Source organism: Sesamum indicum, linkage group LG8 (assembly GCF_000512975.1).
Source record: "Sesamum indicum cultivar Zhongzhi No. 13 linkage group LG8, S_indicum_v1.0, whole genome shotgun sequence".
Lineage (NCBI taxonomy): Eukaryota > Viridiplantae > Streptophyta > Magnoliopsida > Lamiales > Pedaliaceae > Sesamum > Sesamum indicum.
Genome location: NC_026152.1, coordinates 15,115,406 through 15,136,006, shown reverse-complemented (window position 1 = coordinate 15,136,006; position 20,601 = coordinate 15,115,406). Strand labels below are relative to the sequence as shown.

Here is a 20,601-nt window from a genome sequence, read left to right as displayed (position 1 = left end):
AAATATTTTCATAACTCAAAAATAAATTATTTCGACAAAAATTAATTAGTCATGTGATTTTGCGGTGACGTGCAAATTTTCGGCAGCGTTCGCAAAGGCGCGCGCGCACGCGAATATATGCTCTATATGTTTACTTTTGTAGTAGTTTGTTTTTTTTCTTTATTTTATTTGAATGTATCGTTTGATTTAAAATTATCATATATTTGATTAATATTTAAATTTGAAGCATTGAACTATGCAATAACCTTATCTATAAATTTCAATTTATCAAGCTAAAGTGGAAGGAAAAAGAATATTAGTTGATTGATCAATATGTAGTACTAAATGAATAGTATTACAAGAAAGAAAAACTTAGGATGATTTCAGCACATAAAATAATTTGATGTGAGCAGTGAAATACCAATCTTATATCTTTTTATATTTTGAATTACGAACAAATTATTATTAATTGATGACAAGATAGATTTCGTTACTATTCATTTTATTCACTCATAATAAGATGGAGTCGTTCACATTCATATCTTTAAATTATGTTACGACTTTCTTTTCTATAATAGTTAATGTACGAGGCAAAAAAAAAAAAAAAAAAAGTCAAGTACAACACTTATATGAAAACACGAACAGAAAAAAAAAACCCACAATAAAAAAAAAAGAAAAGTGGAATATGATCCTTGAACTTTAGAAAATAAAGGGCAGCACAACCCTTTACGGGGAGGTATTGAGTTTATTTTTCACAAGTTTATGAGGTGACATTTGAGAGATTTGACTCTTTGTTTTTGACTAATCAGTTTGTCATACTTAATATATGTGGCACAATTATTAAAAAATTTATAAAAAAGTAGTCACTTATTATTTCTACCTACATTTTTATTGTTGATATATTTATATTGAAATTCACATGACAGAATAAAAAATAGATGATAATAAGGTTATTATAATACAAAAGTTATTAAAACATACTCTACAATACTTTCCTTAAAAAGAATTTAAAAAGAAAAGAGGAGTAATCTCAGTAAGACAATCTAAAAGCAGTTGACAACATTGTAACAAGAACTTTATCTGCTTCAAACATTCTTGAGACAGCATTTCAGCTCCAAATACAAACACATAAAAATGAAAAGGCAACAAACGCCTTACTCATAGCAGCACAGACAGCCAACCTCTCTCTCTCTCTTCACCTTCCTTGAAAAGTTTCAAGAAACATAGGAGAAGCCACAACCACCCCAGAATCATCACTGACATCAACAACCATTTCATCCCTTGTCTCCTCAATACTCTTTCCAGCAGCCTCAATATCCCTTTTAATCTTCTTACCATCACTCTCATCATCATCCTCTCCAGCGTACTGATTGTCAGCTGAATTAGCTGCAGATGCTGTCCCTTGCAGCTGCAAAGCAGACTCCAAGTGCCATAAAACATCTCCCATTGAAGGCCTGTCCACCCCATACTCAGCCAAGCATTTCTCTGCAGCCTCAACATACTTCGTCAATGATTCTTGAGTTATAGTTCCAGCAATAATTGGATCAATGATCTTCTGTATGCACCCTTTCGCGTTCTGTTGCTTAGCGAACTCAGCCAGGTTCACTTGATCCCTTGGTAGTGCAGGATCAAGAGCCGGCCTAGCGCACAACACCTCAAAAAGCACGACTCCAAACGAGTAAACATCAGACTTCTCTGTCAGCTGCTGCCTCCTGAAGTACTCGGGATCAAGGTATCCGAAGCTGCCCTTAACTGCTGTGCTGACATGAGTCTGGTCGAGAGAGGCTGGTCCAGCCTTGGACAAGCCAAAATCGGATACTTTGGCTACAAAGTTTTCATCAAGAAGTATGTTTGTTGTTTTCACGTCCCGGTGGATTATCCCTTGTGTGGAACCAGTGTGGAGATAGTGCAACCCTCTTGCTGCTCCTATGCAGATTTCAAGCCTCTGCCTCCATGATAGTGGAGGCAGGGTCGAGCCGTATAGATGATCGCGGAGAGGGCCGTAGGCCATGTACTCGTAGACTAGGATCATTTCTGATTGTTCATCACAGTATCCAATGAGTGAAACCAGGTGTCTATGCCTTAGCTTTGACAGCAACTGGATTTCGGTTTGGAACTCATTGATCCCTTGTGATGAGGATGGATTGCCTCGTTTTATGGCCACTTTCGTTCCGTCTTCCAGCTCACCAAGGTACACTTTTCCGAACCCTCCAACCCCAACAACCGCCTTTTCATCAAAGTTCTTGGTTGCATCTCGAAGCTCGTTGAGGGTGAAGTACCTCCCAAGATTGAGCCCTGAATTGACAATGCTTGAAAAAGTAGTGCTCTTGCTCTTGCTTGACAAGAAGCTGCATTGGCTGGAATTGAGAGGGAGAAGCCATGATGAGAAGGTCTTCTGCTTCTCATAACCTTTAGGCCTCTTCTGCCATCTGAGTATCCCTATCAAGAGCAAAAGCAACGCCACTGCCCCCAATGCTAGGCCGATTCCAGCAGCAACTTTCATTGTGACGGTAGGCCCTGATTTTAGGCCCCTGTAAGTCCCATCAGAGGAGAACAATCCATCCAAACTCCCAGCTGAGTTGCTTAGCTTCATCACCTCCAAGCCATTCAGGATAGCATTCGGCAAACTCGACTGAACATTGGAAGTTGGACCGACTTGAATCACAACAGTTCCATTTGAAATAGCTGAGGCATTGAGCACAAAGTCTTTGTAGTAAGGGATGGCTAGGCCTGATGTGAGTGTCGACAGGTCAAGGCTCGATACGCCAGTTATCCCGTTGACATACACATTGAAGTAGAGCTCATTGAGCCCCTTGCTCACAATATCACAGAAGTGGAGCCTAATCAGATATGAAAAAGAAGGATCAACACTCATTTCCCATGTCAGGTTGAAATTTGGGTCAGCGGTTCCAGAGTCTGCCATCTGATCAGCTGTTGCATATACCCAATACGGAGCGATTAAAGGCGTGGCTCCACCTTTCGGGTATTGTATCATGTCGGTCGGGACAGCCACATTTTTAGCCCCTTCAGGGAAGACCATGAATTGGCCATCAGGAAGCCAAGTTCTAGACAATGTATCGTTCTTGGGAGTCACAATTGGCCCTCCGACGTTTAGCCGGTATGAGACTTCCAACGCGTAGTTATTCAACCCGTTGAAGTCGCCAACCGGTGAAACAGCTGAGGCCAAGTCGGATATGAGGTCGTCCGGGGCTGAAACGAGCTCAATTGCGTTGACAAACGCGACAGAGTTCTTCATAGGTGAGAACTTGAGGGTGAGCTTATCAGAAGTGATGTTGATGAGGTACTCCTTGAACACCATTTTAGTGCTGTCTTTGACTGAAAAGCCATGCAAGAGCACGATATCATCTGTGGTGATGGTAAATGTAGCTGAGCTCAGATTGTAGGAGAGGTGAGTGAGAGGATAGAAATGCAAACGAATCCAATGCCGGCCAGGCCTGATGATCGGAAACCTGTACATTGACTCGTGATGAAAGATTCTTGCAGTGAGGTATAAGGGAAGAACTGAAGAGGAAGCAGAAGAAGAAAGAGAGACATTGTTGGGAAAAGAAGTGATGGAAGTTAGAATATCTTCGTCAGTTGATAAGTAAGAAGCAAACTGAGGATCAGACTTGAAAGTCCTGCCGTCATCAACAACAGCATCATTAGGCGACCCGCAGTTGACCAGATAATTATCAGCAGGAGTGAACGAAGACGACGAACCCCCTAACACTACATCAACGAAACATGTCAAAAAAAGAAGGATAAAAACGACCAGCGAAAGTTGACGTTCAATCAGCCGCCTAGTCCTAGTCCCTCCTCCCATTCGGGTGGGGTTCGATGGCTGTCGTTCACGGTGAGGGTAAGGCGGAGGAGGAGGTGGTGGCTGTTGGTGGGGTGGACATAAGGAGAGTATGATGAGAAGAGTAGTATGTGTTTGACAAACATAGAAAGAGTGGTGGTAGTGTTTTTAGGGGAAGAGGAGTGGTTTGAAAGAGAGGAGATAGGCAAAAATGATGGTTGCATGCATGTTGGGGAGAACGTGCAGTGTTGTAATGCAAGAGGAAGAGATGACTTTATATTTTTTGTGTTTGAGAAAGTTAATGTTGTCTGAGAAGGGAATTTGATCAAACCGCGTTGCATACAGCTGGGAATAGCTAAGGGAAGGGAAGGTAGTTTGTGAATTGACGTTGTGGAGGATTTGAACTTAATTAGGATGTCATGATTTGTAGTTGACATGTCTGGATAGGGTGGACCTTTGTTTTTTTTATTTTTTTGGAGGGAATAGAGCCATGTTTAGTGCCGGGGATTGTGTTTTACTTCCTCCTAAAATATAATCATAATATGGGGATTAGGGAAATTGTTATACAAATCAGGTTTGATTAAAAATCTAATTTAACTGTATCTACGGCAAGTGTGGTATTTTTATCATGTAATGATGGTACAGTTGATGTAAAGTAATCGATTACATGATAAGTGTATTACTTCTGCTGTATGATTGGTTTGATTTGATTAAATTTGTGTAAAGATCTGTTTGATCTGCAATATGAATGTTTTATTTTATTTTTATTTATTCATATCAGCAAATTCCATAATTATTGACTAACAAAGGGATCTATTTACTAGACATAAACAAAAATCAAGAGTACTACATGTAATTTTTTGAACAATATAGAATTTTAAGTGTAAATTATATCAAATCTCAAAAAATAATAATATAGTTTATCCTTATTAATAATGTATTTAGGGGCTTTCACATATAGAAGCCCCTGGCTAATTATCTGAAAAAATAATTCCCTTATAATAGTGAGATGTGAATTAGATATTGGTTAATCATTAATTATATAATAAGTATAATAATTAATTTTAATTTAGATGAATTCATAATGGGCATCATTAAAATTGATTTTATAGATAATGAATGGAGTAGATTTATTAGATATATATGCTTTTAGGACAAATGATTGACAACTAACTATCACAAGTACTAAAGAAAAACTTGATATTAAAACATTAGAAAACCAAAAGGTGAGATGAATATAATTGCAGAGACGCCTGTGCTGACATTGTAGGGTTGGTAAGAATGACATGTGTTCTGATATACCATAATTCTTCCAAAAAAAACAAAAACAAAATGTAAATTATTGGTTATATCTACTTGCTAAAAAATTTGGAATAATTATAAATATCTCATTATTATTTAAAAAATTACAAATACACTTTTTATTTTAACATTCATCTAATAATGGGATCATTTTGTTAGTCTTTTTTAAATTTTTATTCAATTTCTGTAATAAACTATCCAAATGCCTTTTGCATTATGAATTATAATTTTATTTAATTTTTATATATTTTAAAATATTTTTTATAGAGTAATAAGCCTTATGAATTATTTATTTTACTCATTATATGATTTTGTTTTATATTTTTTATATGTTTTTTTTTTTCAGAAAGAAAATAATAACAAGGTGTAAAATAATAATTTTTAACTCACCATTTAGGAGCTAAAAATTATTTTCTATTTGAAAAATCTATTTATAATTTTTTAAATAATAAAATATTTATAATTATATCGTACCTGAAAACAACTGCAATTCGCCCAAAAAAAATAATAATAATGACAGAAGAAGTGGGCATATATATATGGCCTTAAGAGATATAATGTCAAACATGCATAAACTATTTTAGTATCTTGAATGCATATCAATATCAGTCATTATTCGATATTATTGGCTGATATGTAAAACATTTATCGATACTTATTATTTTTCGAGTATATATATATATATATGTATGCATATATAGTCTAATGGGAAATATTGCCTTATGATGTCATCGCTGATACCAAAATGTTTTTAAATTTTTAATATATTAAAATCATAAGTGAATAAAATTTTAGTGGATCCATTACAAACCCGATCCATTTTCATCCTTAGAGGCAGAAGCCCATCATCATGTCTTCCTGCTTCTACCTCTCCATGTTTAATTCCATTCAACACCTTGAAGGGCTACAGAGTGCTAGAGCCAGTAAAATTTTCAGAACCAAATACCAGAAATTTGCTATCAGAATACTGAAAGATAACAGCAAATTTCATTCACTGGAGCTGAAATACAACAGGAATTCATTTAACAGTAGCAAGAAAAGAAAAACAAATGTTGTCGTCCATGAATGTCTAAACTAGCAAATGATGCATGTGCTGGAGCTCCAAATTGTTCTTGAATATTTATCGTCTACTGAACATTTTGGAAATCACAACTATACATGTGTGTGCTTACGTTTTGCAGGCCCAAGTATGTCAAAACAGTAGCTGAGTTGCTGCAGAGCTCTAGGCAATCTTTGATCATTTCTTCCAGCAGGACTTTTTGAGGCTTCAGAGTAATGGCTGTCTTACTTTGAGCTCGTAGGGATCCTGAATGAATGAAAAGCTAAAATACTGCTACATCAAACAACCACAAGTAAAAATTACAACTTCTTTTTCCGTTGTCCAGGCTTGACAAAATCAGTAAAACAAGTACGACAGTTTCTTCAGCTTGCCCCTTTCCAAAAGAATCACACACACTGCAAGAAAGAGCAGAATCAATATGATCATGCAAATCTAGATATGGCAGGACTCATCAAGAATCAGGTAATACAGCAACAATTATCACAGAGATTAGTATTAGCTCAACAATTTAAATATCAATTTCTGATGACTTCAGATGATACCACCATAAAACAATGAATGCAATAACACAAGCAAAGGTGCAGGGACCTAAGTTTGTAGACCGTCCATATTTGATTTCTTGACAGACCCACATTTGACTTCCTTTTATATGTACAAATGGAAGAAACTAGATCAGAGAGATGACTTGAATTTAATCTCCTATTCTGAAACCATTCATCACTTGTGACCCTGTTTAGCTTAAAAACATTGAGACATTGCAAGCAAATCAAATTAGGCAGGTGCATTATTCAGCTCAGTTCAGCATTTTAAGGTTTATGAAAGAATTTATATCTGGTTTCCTGGCACTTGTCCAAGTGATTCATTAGAAGTAACTGTAACTGGCTTGAGCATCAGAGGTTAATTTTCAGGACCAATGTCTCTCAAATTCACGTATCCTACAATCTTCATGAGAAGATTGTTTTATAATAAAAATACATAGACCAAAAAGTAAAACTTAAAACAATTATTTAAATTCTGCTTCCAGCAATTGATTGACACACCAAGCAGAAGAATTTCAGAACTGTTAGATCTCCCTACAATTATTCTCAACCCAAAACTGGAGAAAGTTATCATACTTTTGCTTAATTCAGTGGACTTCCGATGTTCCTTTTTTCTTACACCTTTTACTAGTAATTGTATCATTACTTATTATCATTTTTTTCTTCCGCCTGTTCCTAAAATTATCCACTGATATCTAAGTAGACAAATAAAAGGCACATAGAATGAGAAACAAGGAAAGAGAAGTTTGGCTCCAAAACCAATTCACAGTTTCATGCTTTAACACATGAAAATTAGCATTTAGGTAGTCGGATTTCATTGTACTAGATATGATGCACAAAGTATGCCTTTATGTTGCGTGTTTTAGAAGAGCCGCCCCATGTTAGAGATAAATACAGCTACCATGATGAGCATTTGAAACAACATTTATAACACAAAACCGATATACTTTTGGATAAATGAGTTGAACAAGATCAAGCCACAATAACCAATCCGTTATTTTTCTATACTTCTGAAGAGTAAATAACTAATGCCACAAAGTTCAAGTTTACACTAAATTGATAGTAAATTCAACAATAGACTTAACGGCTGCAAACTGAAATCCAATATATAACTAAATTTCCAATTACCTACATAGTATTTGTTGCTCACAGGTATGGTATACTAGCTAGCTCCACTGATGCACCGAATGTCGAATATCGAACTGATCTACATTCACCAAAGGAGTAGCAGTCTCATTCCGTATCCTCTTAATATTTGGGCTCACCAATCCCCGATGCCTGAACCCATACAAGTTCAGTACTTGATTGTCAGCAAAGTTGAAAGCCCTCTCCATACTCTTCAAGCACCTCTCAACCGGGTAATCCCCATAACTCCCACAAGGTTTGCAACCCACAAAATGAGTCACAAACGGCCACCTCTCATCACCCAACCCTGGATGGTACTTCTCAATCATCTCCTCATAACGATCCACCAAACCTTCCCAAAACCCGTGCAAATAAAATGAGTTCTCAACAAAAACCTTGTCCATCCACTGATCCTTCTGCGAAATCAGCAAGTATATCAAGGCAGACTGATCGTCCGCCTCGAATGCCGGCCGACCCTTCAAATTAGCCGTCAAGATCTTCCCAGCCTCCTCACGAACTGGACCCTTGGGCCCCATTGGTGCCCAAACATCCAACAAATCCAATGACCACTGGCAATTTCGGAACAAGAAACTACCTGTGTTCAATGCAATCCATGACTTCTGATCAAACAACAAATCAGGATAACCATGAATAACCATATTATAATCCTTATACTTGGAAACAGGTAGCTCAAAGACCATATCAGTAAACAAAGCATCACTGTCCATCCACCAAATCCATTCCACTTCTGGATGCGACAACATCAACCGACGAATCAAGGGCAGTTTGGCCCAATAACCCGCCATCTCCTTATCCAAATGAGCCATATTATACACAATCTCAATCCCATGAATCCTACAATAGTCAATTTTATTCTTCACAGCCTTCAACAAGTAATGATCCCCAATAGCATTGTCACAGGGGTTCGGTGGAGAACCCGTAACAAGCAAAATCCTAGGTCTTCCATTAACATACTGTGGAAACTGCGGGTTCTTCTGAAGCCATACCTTTCTGTCTTCATCCCAGGTAGTGATTTTAGGACCTAACGAGAAAGTCATATTGGGATTGAAAAACTCCTCGGGCTGGTCATCCGGGTCGTTGGGGTCTTTGTCAGACCGGATCTCGGCAAGGATCCGATTCGTTTCTTCAACAAGATGCTGATTTTCAGCTTCTGCTTCAGAAGAAACCAGATTGCCAAGCCCAATAGTGCCTCGGAGTACAAGAATGGTGACGAAGCCACAGAGAATCGTGATCTTGATATTGTTGAAGGTTTTATGGATCTGCCGCCCCCGAGGCAGAAGAGAGGCGGCCCGGGCTCGTGCTCCGCCGTTCGCGGTGGCTCCAGTCGTCGGAAGCCCGCTGGAGCCTCGCTTCTGAGCTGAAAACGTGCTTTCCGAGCCCATCAGCTAAAACAAAAATCCCAAAAAAAAAAAAAAAGGAAGAAATAGGAACTGTTTGACTATGTGAATCTGAGTTCAGTCTCTGCTTCCTCTCTCTGCAAATATGCCTATACACACACACTCATCAAATTGTGTTTGTATGTGTGCCTGTGTGTGTATATAGATAGATCTCTGTAGTAGAAGCGGAACTAAACAAGAAACAGCAGCAGCAGCAGAGCACCGACTGCGATCCGGGTTTGGTTTTGGGTTGGATTTGTTTAATAATTTCGGTGGGTTTTGACGTGAAAATTGAATAATGTTTTGCTCAATGGGACAATCCCGCTGTCTACGTGCTGGAATTCAGCGCGTTTGCGTCAACCCCTGTTTTCGCGTTTCCATAGATTTTCACCTTTTTTCCTCATTATTTATTTGAGATTTTTAGCTGCCTTTGATTTTATTTTCATTCTTAATTTTTTTTAAAAATATTTACTATGATTAAAAAAATAGAGTAAATTTTAAATACTTACACTTATTTGATATATTGAGAAAAAAATTATTTTTTAATTTTTTACTGAATAACCCTTCTCGTTATTTTGTATTTGAAAATAAACAAATTACCATTATATTAATAGAATTTTAGTATATAAAAAATTTTAAAAATATTTATCGAATAAGAACAAGAATATTTTTATTAATAAAAATAATCATCGTTGACTTCGATGCAGTAATTTTATTATGTTTTCTCTAGCGATTATGTACAGTATTACCAGCGGGAAGAATAAAAAAATTGGAAGAAAATTAACATATATATGGACAATAAAGTAAATAAAATATAAGTTTTTTTTGTCCTTTTAGTCTTAACTTTTATTTCTCCGCTCAATTTTGGACAGAAATAAAATTGAACTCCGGAGCCATTTCATACATCTAATTTTTTTTTCACTCCATCTGTTCCCCTAACAAAATATTAAATTATCTTACTCCTATTTTTTACCCTAACCAAATATACACCGTTAGTATTTTTGTATATTTACATATAATTGCAATTTTTTTCAAGAAACAACTTAATAATATCTATAAAATAATAAAAAATATATTTATCTGATACCATAACACGTAAATTTCGTTTAGGGTTCCCTTTCATTTCCGTCCTAAATTCTTTAGTGCTCCAAACTAATACTGATGAGTACTCAAATATCATATCTGCAAAAGGACCGAAGCACCCCTCATTAAGGGCATTACAGTCATTTCGTGGTCAGGATCCGCGAATATTGTAACAGGCGGATCGCGTGGGACCCGACCCGGATCGCGTACACCGACCGGAAACCCGGACAATCACCACCGTTCGATCAGAACGCGCACCGACGAGATAAGGCCACGTGGCCCAGTACTTACCGTACAACTGTGTATTATAAATAGACCCCGACACGCCATAAATGAGGTAACTGATACGCATTAATTGAGACCGAACTCCTAGATCGAACCTATTTCATTCGACCAACCTAACTTGAGCGTCGGAGGGTCATTGTCGGGGACGTGCCCGACGAGCTCACAGTTCGTGTTTTCATTCTCAGGGAACCCAAAATCTGGTCTTGGACGAATTGGCGCTTCGAGTGGAGATCGAATCACGAGATCGCATATTTCGACCCGGATCAGTTGGCGCCGTCTGTGGGAAACATCTGAGAATTCCTTAGCATAATGGAAGGTTCGTCGAGGAGAAACGCCGGGGAAGAAGAAACACCAAGGAAAGGGGCGGGAGCAACCATCCAACTAACCCCTGATGAGTTACAGAAAATGATAGAGGAAGCTAGCCGGAAAGCAATCGTAGAATATGAAAGAAGAACTGCGACCCCCCTGGTCAAGGAAACAGCGAGGAGGCAGTTGTTCGAGAATGTGGAGCCGCTGCGAGAGTCGAGAATACAGGGCGGACAGGAGCATCGCAGTAAACGACCAGCGTCATCCGACGCTGGCTCTAGCATCCATAGTCGTGCGAAGAGAAGGGAACCGGTAATCTCGAGGGCGGAGGTAGAAAGTGTGGGAAGGTAGATAGAGAACCTCAACAGACAGATAGATGAACTCAAAAAACGAGGAGAAATAGTTGCGCACAACAAAAATTCACCCTTCAGCAACGACATCCTGGTCCAAGTGGTGGAACTAGGCTTCCGAGTACCCGATTTGCCAAGGTATGATGGAACTAAGGACCCCTACGAACATGTAGCGGCCTTCGATATGGTTATGAACTTATACGGGCAGCCAGGCCCGATCATGGCCAAATTGTTTGCGACCACGTTGACTGGAAAAGCATAAGAATGGTTCACCAACTTGCCTCGGGGAAGCATTGATTCACATGAACAAATGATCCAGAAATTCTCTTTCCACTTTGCAAGCCGAAGGAAGCAAAAGAGATCTGCCACCCACTTATTCACCATACGGCAGAGAGAGGACGAGACATTGAAGAGTTTCGTAGGGAGATTCAATAACGAAATGATAGAGATTCAAGATCTGCGCATAGAAATGATGGTCAGTATTTTGATTCATGGTTTGAAAAAAGGTCCGTTCGCATCTGCGCTTGCACGCGACCCGCCAGGAGATGCTGAGCAGCTCATGGCTCTAGCCCAGAAATATATAGATGAGAAGGAGATGAATGCAATGAAGGACTACGAGCGGAAGGAGCGTGAGCAGATGTATAGGAAACCGAACGAGGCAAGAGAGGTCGGGGGAAGTAGGCAGCAAGAAAAGCAAAGGGAGCCCAAATACATTCCCAAATATCACAACTACACCCCACTGCCAATGTCGCGGGAAAAGGCGTTGATGATGGTCGAGAATGCGGATGTTCTCAAATGGCCGAGGCACACTAGATATACACCCTCCAAGAAATTCTGCAACAAATACTGCAGGTTTCACCGGGAGAGAGGGCACAACACGGAAGAGTGCTTCCAATTGAAAGATGAAATCGAAAGGTTAATGAGGCAGGGGTACTTTAGAGACCGAGTCCCCCACAATTGCAGAGCGGGCAGGGAAGAGCCCAGGAGAAGCAGGTCGAGAAGCAGAGACAGGAACCCGGGGCCATCGAAGTCGATACACGCCCAAACCACCGCAAACAACGCGCCAACTAAGGGAGTAATTTATACGATTGCAGGGGGTTCTAGCTCGAATAGCTCGAACAGGGATAGGAAGAGATGCGCTCGAACTTCGAACTCAAGCCGAGGGAAGGAGTTCGTACTGAAAGTGGAAGAAGAGGAGGCCATTTCCTTTAACAGCTCTGATAAACCCGAGGAGACGGGGGAGATGAACGACCCAATCGTCATCAGGCTCGACATAGCTAATTTCACAGTTCACAAGGTCTTAGTGGACAGCGGGAGTTCCGCAGATATCATCTTCAAAAGTGTGATTGACAAAATGGGCTTAAAAAATCTTCGGTTGGAGCCGGTCAAAACACCGCTAGTCGGTTTTGGCGGAAGTGAAGTGACGTCCTTGGGAATGATCGAGTTGCCAGTATCCATAGGAGACGAACCCAAACGGAGGACCACAATGATAAAATTTTTGGTAGTAGACACACCATTTGCGTACAATGTGATATTGGGCAAGCCAGGATTGAACTCGTTCAGGGCAGTCATCTCCACCTACCACATGAAGGTGAAGTTCCCAACGGATCGCGGGGTGGGAGAGGTAGCGTGCGATCGAAAAGAGGCGCGGAAATGTTACAATTTATCACTGAAGGGAGAGCCAGAGGCGAAGAAGAGAAAGGTGAAAGAGGACGCTGAACCACGGCCCTACGAGCCGGAACACCTAAAACCCAGCGAGGAGTACAAAGTCGTCCAGCTCACTCCTGATGAGCCAGACAAAACCACCAGGATAGGAGCGAGCATGAAGGAGAGGGAAATGGCTATGATTGAATTCCTAAAAGAGAACATGGACGTGTTCGCGTGGGGTCCGTCTGATTTCACAGGATACAAAGTCGTCCAGCTTACTCCTGATGAGCCGGACAGAACCACCAGGATAGGAGCGAGCATGAAGGAGAGGGAAATGGCTATGATTGAATTCCTAAAAGAGAACATGGACGTGTTCGCGTGGGGTCCGTCTGATTTCACAGGGATCGACCCAGGGGTGATCGTGCATAGGTTAAACACAGACCCAGCAATGCGACCCGTGCGGCAAAAGAAGAGGTCCTTCGGGAGCAATAAAAATGAAATCATCCGAAAAGAAATGGACAAGCTGCTCAATGCCGGGTATGTAGAGGAGATTCAGTACACCGATTGGTTATCTAACGTGGTACTTGTCCCCAAATCCACAGGGAAATGGCGAATGTGTGTGGACTTCACGGATCTGAACAAGGCGTGCCCCAAGGATCCCTACCCGTTGCCCCGGATCGACGTCATGGTGGATTCCACCGCAGGTTACGAGATGTTCTCGATGATGGATGCGTACGAGGGGTATCACCAGATCCACATGGCGGAGGAGGACAAGGATAAGACTTCGTTCATCACGGAAAAAGGAATCTTTTGTTATAACATGATGTCGTTCGGTTTAAAGAATGCAGGAGCCACATACCAGCGCCTGGTTAACAAGATGTTCGGGGACCTGCTCGGAAAAACGATGGAGGTGTACGTGGATGACATGCTCGTAAAAAGCAAGAGGTCGCAGGATCACCTCGCCGATCTCGCCCAGGCGTTCGCTATCATGAGATCATACGGGATGAAACTCAACCCAGACAAATGCACGTTCGGAGTAGGTGGAGGTAAATTTTTAGGATATATGGTTAGCGAACGGGGAATCGAAGCTAACCCGGAGAAAATTCGAGCCATCATGGATCTGCGTTCTCCAGCCACGATCAAAGACGTCCAGAAGTTGACAGGGAAAATCACCTCCCTCGGAAGGTTTATCTCGCGATCAGCTGACAAAAGTCTCCCTTTTTTCAGGATTCTGAGAAAACCCAAGAACTTCGAATGGAACGAGGAGTGTGAGAAGGCTTTGCAAGAGCTGAAGAAGTACCTGACGACTCCTCCCTTATTAGCAAACCCGAAGGAACACGAAGAACTGTTCCTCTACCTGGGCGTATCGGAACATGCAGTCAGCTCGGTGTTGGTGAGAGAAGAAGGAGGTCAACAGAACCCCATCTACTACGTAAGCAAAATGCTCCAAGGGGCCGAATTGAGATATACGGAGATCGAGAAGTTGGCGCTCGCGCTCGTGGTCACCGCTCGAAAGCTACGACCATACTTCCAATCGCATAAGGTGATCGTGCTAACGAACTACCCCCTGAAGCACATAATGTCGCGACCCGAAGCGTCAGGTCGGTTGATCAAGTGGACGGTAGAGTTGGGGCAACATGACATAGAATATCGACCTAGGACGGCCCAAAAAGCGCAAAGTGGACGGTAGAGTTGGGGCAACATGACATAGAATATCGACCTAGGACGGCCCAAAAAGCGCAAGTACTGGCAGATTTTGTGATAGAGCTAGCAGGTGAACCCGATCTACCCAGAATGGTCGAGGAGCAAACCTCCAAATGGATGCTACACGTAGATGGAGCGTCGAACGCCAACAGTGGAGGAGCCGGAGTATGGATACAGGGACCAAAGGGAGTCGAGATCGAAGCAGCCATTCGCCTGGCCTTCCCCATGACCAACAATGAAGCCGAGTACGAGGCGCTCATACTGGGACTAGAGCTCGCCTTCCAGGCGGGCGCCCAAGATTTGGAGGTGTTCACGGACTCTCAGTTAATTGCTCTGCAGATCGAAGGGACATATGAGACGAGGGAGAAAACCATGACATCTTACAAGGAAATCGCTCAGCAGTGGATGAAAAAATTTGACAGATGTTCGGTTTTGCAGGTCCCAAGAGCAGAAAATGACAAGGCAGACGCCTTATCCAAGTTCGGGGCCGCCATGGATGGAATTGGAGATCGCAAGATCACGGCTCTGGTTCGAGCACGACCAAGTATCGCAGGCGGAAGGGAGGTTCAGACGGTCGCAGAACCTGAATCATGGAAGGACGAAATTGCCAAATATCTTAAAGACGGCACCCTGCCTCTTGACCCCGTTGCCGCTAAGAGAGTCAAATTCAGAGCCACCCGATTCACTATGTTGTCAGGACAGCTCTATAAACGAACAGTGGATGGACCTCTCCTGAAGTGCTTAGATGAGGAAAGAGCTCTATATGTTATGCGAGAGATTCATGAAGGGAGCTGTGGTAACCACTCTGGAGCAAGGTCGTTGGCACAGAAAATAATACGTCAGGGATTCTATTGGCCCACGATGGCAAAGGACGCCAAAGAGCTAGTGAAGAAGTGTGAAAGTTGTCAAAATACGCATCCCTGATACACCAACCCGCGACCCCGGTGGAGCCAATCAAAATAGCCTGCCCATTCGACCAATGGGGGATCGACATCGTTGGACCTTTTCCCCCCGCACCAGCCCAGAAAAAATTTATCATCGTGGCGGTGGAGTATTTCACAAAATGGGTCGAAGCGGAAGCGGTCGCTAAGATATCTGAGAATGAAGTCATCAACTTCGTTTGGAAAGATATCATCTGCAGGTTTGGTCTGCCTCGCATACTAATTTCTGACAATGGGACGCAATTTCAGGGGAAGAAGATCACGGGATGGTGCAAGGAGCTCAAGATCGCACAGCACTTCACGGCAGTTGCGAACCCGCAAGCCAATGGTCAAACGGAGGTGACCAACCGAACAATCCTCCATCATTTGAAAACACGGATAGACAGTAAAGGATCATGGGCTGATGAACTACCAGGGGTCCTATGGGCTTACAGGACAACACCTCGAACCGCAACAGGAGAGACGCCGTTCTGCTTAGTATATGGAACGGAGGCTATCATTCCAGCAGAGATCGGGGAAGAGTCTCAGAGAGTAGCAATGTATGACCCCGAGGCTAACCAACAGGAACGAAGCTTTGATCTCACCATGATCGAAGAAAGGAGAGATGGGGCGTACGCAAGGATTCTGCACCACAAAGGATTGATGATGAGAAGCCAGGGTCGAAGGGTTCGACCGAGACAACTCCAGGTAGGGGACCTCGTGCTTAAAAAAGTCGAAGTTTCAAAACATGTAGGTAAACTAGAACCCCCGTGGGAGGGGCCGTTCAAGGTGGTGGAAATCAAAAAGAAAGGGACGTATAGGTTGCAAGACATGCAGGGGCGGAGTCTACCACGACCGTGGAACATCCAGAACTTAAAAAGGTTCTACGCGTAGACCCGAGAGATCGCAGACAAGGAGTTCGAACCAGGAGCCTGTGAAAGGCCATCAACAAGGAGGTCGAACCAGGAGCCTGTGAAAGGCCATCAACAAGGAGGTCGAACCAGGAGCCTGTGAAAGGCCGTCAACGAAGAAGAGCGAACCGGGAGCCTGTAAAAGGCCAGATAACAGATAACCAGATTGTCTAATTAAATGTTAGGAGGGATGTGTCCAGAATTACCAGATTGAACAATGTTATTGTGTAAACATTTGTACCCATGTAAACTCGTGTTAACTCGATTTATAAAACTATGCGCACCTTTGTTATGCCCTTTCATGCTCATTCGGTTTATAAACTCATTTCGTCGCTTATCTTTTCTCTAATCGCAACATGCCAATCCGCCAAGACCAAACGCGAACTGAAAAAGACGTGTCCAAAAATGCGAACTGAAAAAGACGCATTCGAAACCAAACGCAAACTGAAAAAGACGCGTCCAAAAATGCGAACTGAAAAAGACGCATTCGAAACCAAACGCGAACTGAGAAAGACGCGTCCAAAAATGCGAACTGAAAAAGACGCATTCGAAACCAAACGTGAACTGAAAAAGACGCGTCCAAAAATGCGAGCTGAAAAAGACGCATCCAAACTAAACGTGAACTGAAAAAGACACGTCCCAAGATGCAAAACTGAAAAGGATGTATTCAAATACCATCTCGGAAGACAAACTCCCAGTACGCGAAGGCAAAATGTTGCATGCGAAGACATAAACTAGTTATGAAGAACGTCAGATCGAAAGAGTAATCTCATTAACGAATGGAACATTTACAGTTTCGATATGACCCATGGATCGATTCCCCCAGAAAATGTACAAGTTAGTCATGGTATGTATCGAGGGGAAGAAGGGGTCATACAAAAAGAGGAGGTCATACAAAAAAGACCAAAAATCCTATCAAAAGGAGTCTAAGCAGCTTCATCATCTTTGCCCTCCGCATCGGCTTCAGCTTCCATCTCCGCACGAAGGACCATGAACTCGTCATCCTTCAATTCGGGGTCCGGGGGATAAGGCTGGAGATCGCCATCGAGAGTGATATCCAATCGGCTGCGATCAAAAGACTCTTGGAACCCTCCGAGTTTCTCGATTTGGTACTCGCAGGTCTTATAGCCTTTGGCAAACGAGTCAGTAGATTTGAGCTCCAAGGCAGTCGTAAAAGTGTCCGTCTTCAAGAAATCACGGACAGCAGCCATACGGGAATTAGCTAGGAGTTTCTGGTGCTCCTCCAGAAGGATGCGACCGGACTGGCCCTCTTCAAAACCCCTCGTATGACCCTCTGCCAATCCGGCCTCGCGACCAGCGTCGAACCCCTCTCTCCTGCCTTCGACCAAGGCAACGTCCCTTTCAGATATGGCGATCTCCCTCTCCTTCCTAGCAACATCGAGCTCGCCCGACAAACGTTTAATTTGCTCAGCATAGGACAACAGTTCATCCGCATGCTTCAGTGCCTGATTGTCCAGATCCACCACTCGGGCCTAAAGCTCTTGCACCTTCTTATCAGATTTGATGTAGTTCTTGCGGTAAGATGTGCATTTCAGCGACAAGCTCCGGAGAAATGTTAGACCCTGCAAGACCATTAATATATGAGTTCGGGTAGACAAAGGCAGCCTGGGATAGAAATTTACCTGTAGCATAGTGTGGGCACCGAATTGCTCGACCCGAACAGGATTGGTCGTTACCAAGGAGCCCTGATCGCGAAGTGAAGTCAGTGAGTTGTACACGTCAAAAGGCTCTCCCTCAGCCTCAGCAAAAAGCACCGAACTCGTGGAGCCGTCCCACCTCGTGGGCTTCGTGGGGTGCGACTGGGAGCCCGCTGTAAACCCCCGGGCTTCCTCCCAATGCAAAGCAAGCTGCTCCAACTTCAGAAACCTCTCCCGCTCGTCTTCTTGGCTGCACTTGTCCGCAGCTTCCCGAGCCATCCTGCTCAGACTCTTAGGCCGGGGAGACGGAGATTTAGGGGGATCAGAAGGACCCGCCGACTCCTTCCCCTTCGAATCTTCCTCGTGCCCGTGTTTCAACGAAGACCGTTTCCTCTTTTTGGTTGTCTCCCAACCAGCCCTCTCCGGTTTATCGAACTCCACCCCCAGGTCTCCACTGATGGCATCCAAGTTCAACTCCAGGTCGCTGGAGTTATATCCGAGAAGAGGCAGAGAGGGGGTCCCTTCGCTGTCGACAAGGATGGGCTGGCGGTCGGTAAGAACGGGCAACACATGGGCTTGTGACGGAATGGGTGCTGGAGGAAGATCCTTATGGGGAACAGGACCTTTCGCAGTTTGATCCTTAGTAGAGGTAGAAGCGACCTGTTTCCCCTTGGCCTTAGCCTTGTCTACTTTGTTCGCAGCCGTTTGCATCCGTAGGGCGTTGCGCGAACTCATGATGATGCTATCTGCAAAGACGAACAGTTATGTAAGCGTAATAAATCAAGACGGTGAGAACAGCGTGAGAAGAGAAAATCACCTAAGGACTCCTCAATGTGGAGGGACGCAGGAGAAAACCCAGAAAGTTGTAAAACCTTCTCAGATAGAAGCTTCTTGGGGTCATACTTATAGGACGTTAGACTCCTTATTTGGTCACCTTCTAACCCCCCCCACTAGTTTTCGGAAGAGGTTTATACTTAGTCCACTCGTTCTTGAAGGGCCAGACACCTCTAGGAGGTCGAATAAAAATATAGCGATCTAACCAGACCCCTACATTCGACTTCAGGGCGCTCAGGTACCCACATTCAGGCTTGGCAGAAGGTAGAAAAAACCCCTACTCCCAGACCGCTTGGAGGTGGTGAAAGAATACAAACTCCAAAAGTTGTCAAAACTGGGTTCGAGACCCAAAAATTGCATTATTACCACAAAAAGAATAATATGGGTGATAGAATTAGGGGAGAGTTGCATGGGACATAACCCCAACTTATTCAAAATCGAGGCCACAGGAGGAGCCAAGGGAAATCGGAGTCCGGCATCAAGGTGTTTGATGGAAAAAGCACTAAAACCCTCAGGGGGACGGTGCATACGATCGAAGGTGGCAGGGATGATGATGTCATAATCAGACGGAATATGGTACTTCTCTCTGATCCTAAGAACCGAGGTCGTTACCTTACTAACCAAAGCTTCCCAAGGGTTTTTAGCGAGCCTATCCTGGAATCTAGCGAGAACCGATGGTCCAGCTTGCTTATCATGAAGCTTGGAAATAGGAAATTGCTTGTTCCTTTTCGGAGAAGTAGAGAAGGACCCATGAGCAGACCCAGACACAGACTTAGATGCAGACCCGGACTCAGACCTAGACACGGACTCAGAACCAGACTCAAGAGGAATGGCAGCGGATCCAGAACCAGGATGCGACTTAGAGTTCGAGTTAGAGCTGGAAGACATCGTACCTTAGAACAGGATGGCTCTGGAAGCTGCAGATCGAATTCGAACTTCAGGCTGTAAAGATGGTCGCCGAAAGTCAGTATGTGGGGCAGGAGAAATGTTTTGAATGCTGGAAGCATTTATAGGCAAAGCCCCTTGGGATACGCGCCACAGATCAAACTGATAGGACGGAGACACGTGTCCGCAGCGACGATTCGACTTCCTCAAAGGCGCGAGCACGCACTTTGAGAAAGTGAGGGAGTAATGATGAGTACTCAAATATCATATCTGCAAAAGGACCGAAACACCCCTCATTAAGGGCATTACAGTCATTTCGCGGTCAGGATCCGCGAATATTGTAACAGGCGGGTCGCGTGGGACCCGACCCGGATCGCGTACACCGACCGGAAACCCGGACAATCACCACCGTTCGATCAGAACGCGCACCGATGAGATAAGGCCACGTGGCCCAGTACTTACCGTACAACTGTGTATTATAAATAGACCCCGACACGCCATAAATGAGGTAACTGATACGCATTAATTGAGACCGAACTCCTAGATCGAACCTATTTCATTCGACCAACCTAACTTGAGCGTCGGAGGGTCATTGTCGGGGACGTGCCCGACGAGCTCACAGTTCGTGTTTTCATTCTCAGGGAACCCAAAATTTGGTCTTGGACGAATTGGCGCTTCGAGTGGAGATCGAATCACGAGATCGCATATTTCGACCCGGATCAAATACATCACTGATTTCATCTCTTACACTGTGAATGTAATCATTGAAAATTATAAAAATCTAACATATTTTTTTATGAATTAAGTGAATAATTTT

The 20,601-nt window shown here is 43.0% G+C and overlaps 3 protein-coding genes across 4 annotated transcripts; 1 reads left to right on the top strand and 2 right to left on the bottom strand.

The window, feature by feature from the left end:
* On the bottom strand, nt 1,108-4,053 carry LOC105168831 (probable receptor-like protein kinase At5g61350). Its single transcript, XM_011088987.2, has one exon. It carries the CDS (start codon nt 3,800-3,802, stop codon nt 1,175-1,177), a length of 2,628 nt encoding a protein of 875 aa, XP_011087289.1. The 5' UTR covers nt 3,803-4,053; the 3' UTR covers nt 1,108-1,174.
* LOC105168810 (probable xyloglucan 6-xylosyltransferase 5) lies at nt 6,049-9,492 on the bottom strand. 2 transcript variants are annotated; one of them, XM_011088966.2, is made up of 2 exons: nt 7,808-9,492; nt 6,049-6,535 (listed from the first exon to the last, which is right to left on the bottom strand). In XM_011088966.2, exon 1 carries the CDS (start codon nt 9,205-9,207, stop codon nt 7,846-7,848), a length of 1,362 nt encoding a protein of 453 aa, XP_011087268.1. In that variant the 5' UTR covers nt 9,208-9,492; the 3' UTR covers nt 6,049-6,535; nt 7,808-7,845. The 2 variants fall into 2 exon arrangements, with proteins under 2 accessions (XP_011087268.1, XP_011087267.1); XM_011088965.2 differs by having other exon boundaries at nt 7,812-9,491.
* On the top strand, nt 14,667-16,390 carry LOC110012430. The gene is made up of 2 exons (XM_020696048.1): nt 14,667-15,469; nt 15,718-16,390. The coding sequence occupies exons 1-2, from the start codon at nt 14,667-14,669 to the stop codon at nt 16,388-16,390; spliced, it is 1,476 nt and encodes a 491-aa protein (XP_020551707.1).

Excerpts from the sequence above, each read along its gene's own strand:
- LOC105168810 (XM_011088966.2), bottom strand. The coding sequence starts at position 9,207 with ATGGGCTCGGAAAGCACGTTTTCAGCTCAGAAGCGAGGCTCCAGCGGG.
- LOC105168831 (XM_011088987.2), bottom strand. The coding sequence starts at position 3,802 with ATGGGAGGAGGGACTAGGACTAGGCGGCTGATTGAACGTCAACTTTCG.
- LOC110012430 (XM_020696048.1), top strand. The coding sequence starts at position 14,667 with ATGGTCGAGGAGCAAACCTCCAAATGGATGCTACACGTAGATGGAGCG. Across the intron at positions 15,470-15,717 it reads GCCAAAGAGCTAGTGAAGAA|GTTTGGTCTGCCTCGCATAC; the intron begins GTGTGAAAGTTG and ends TATCATCTGCAG.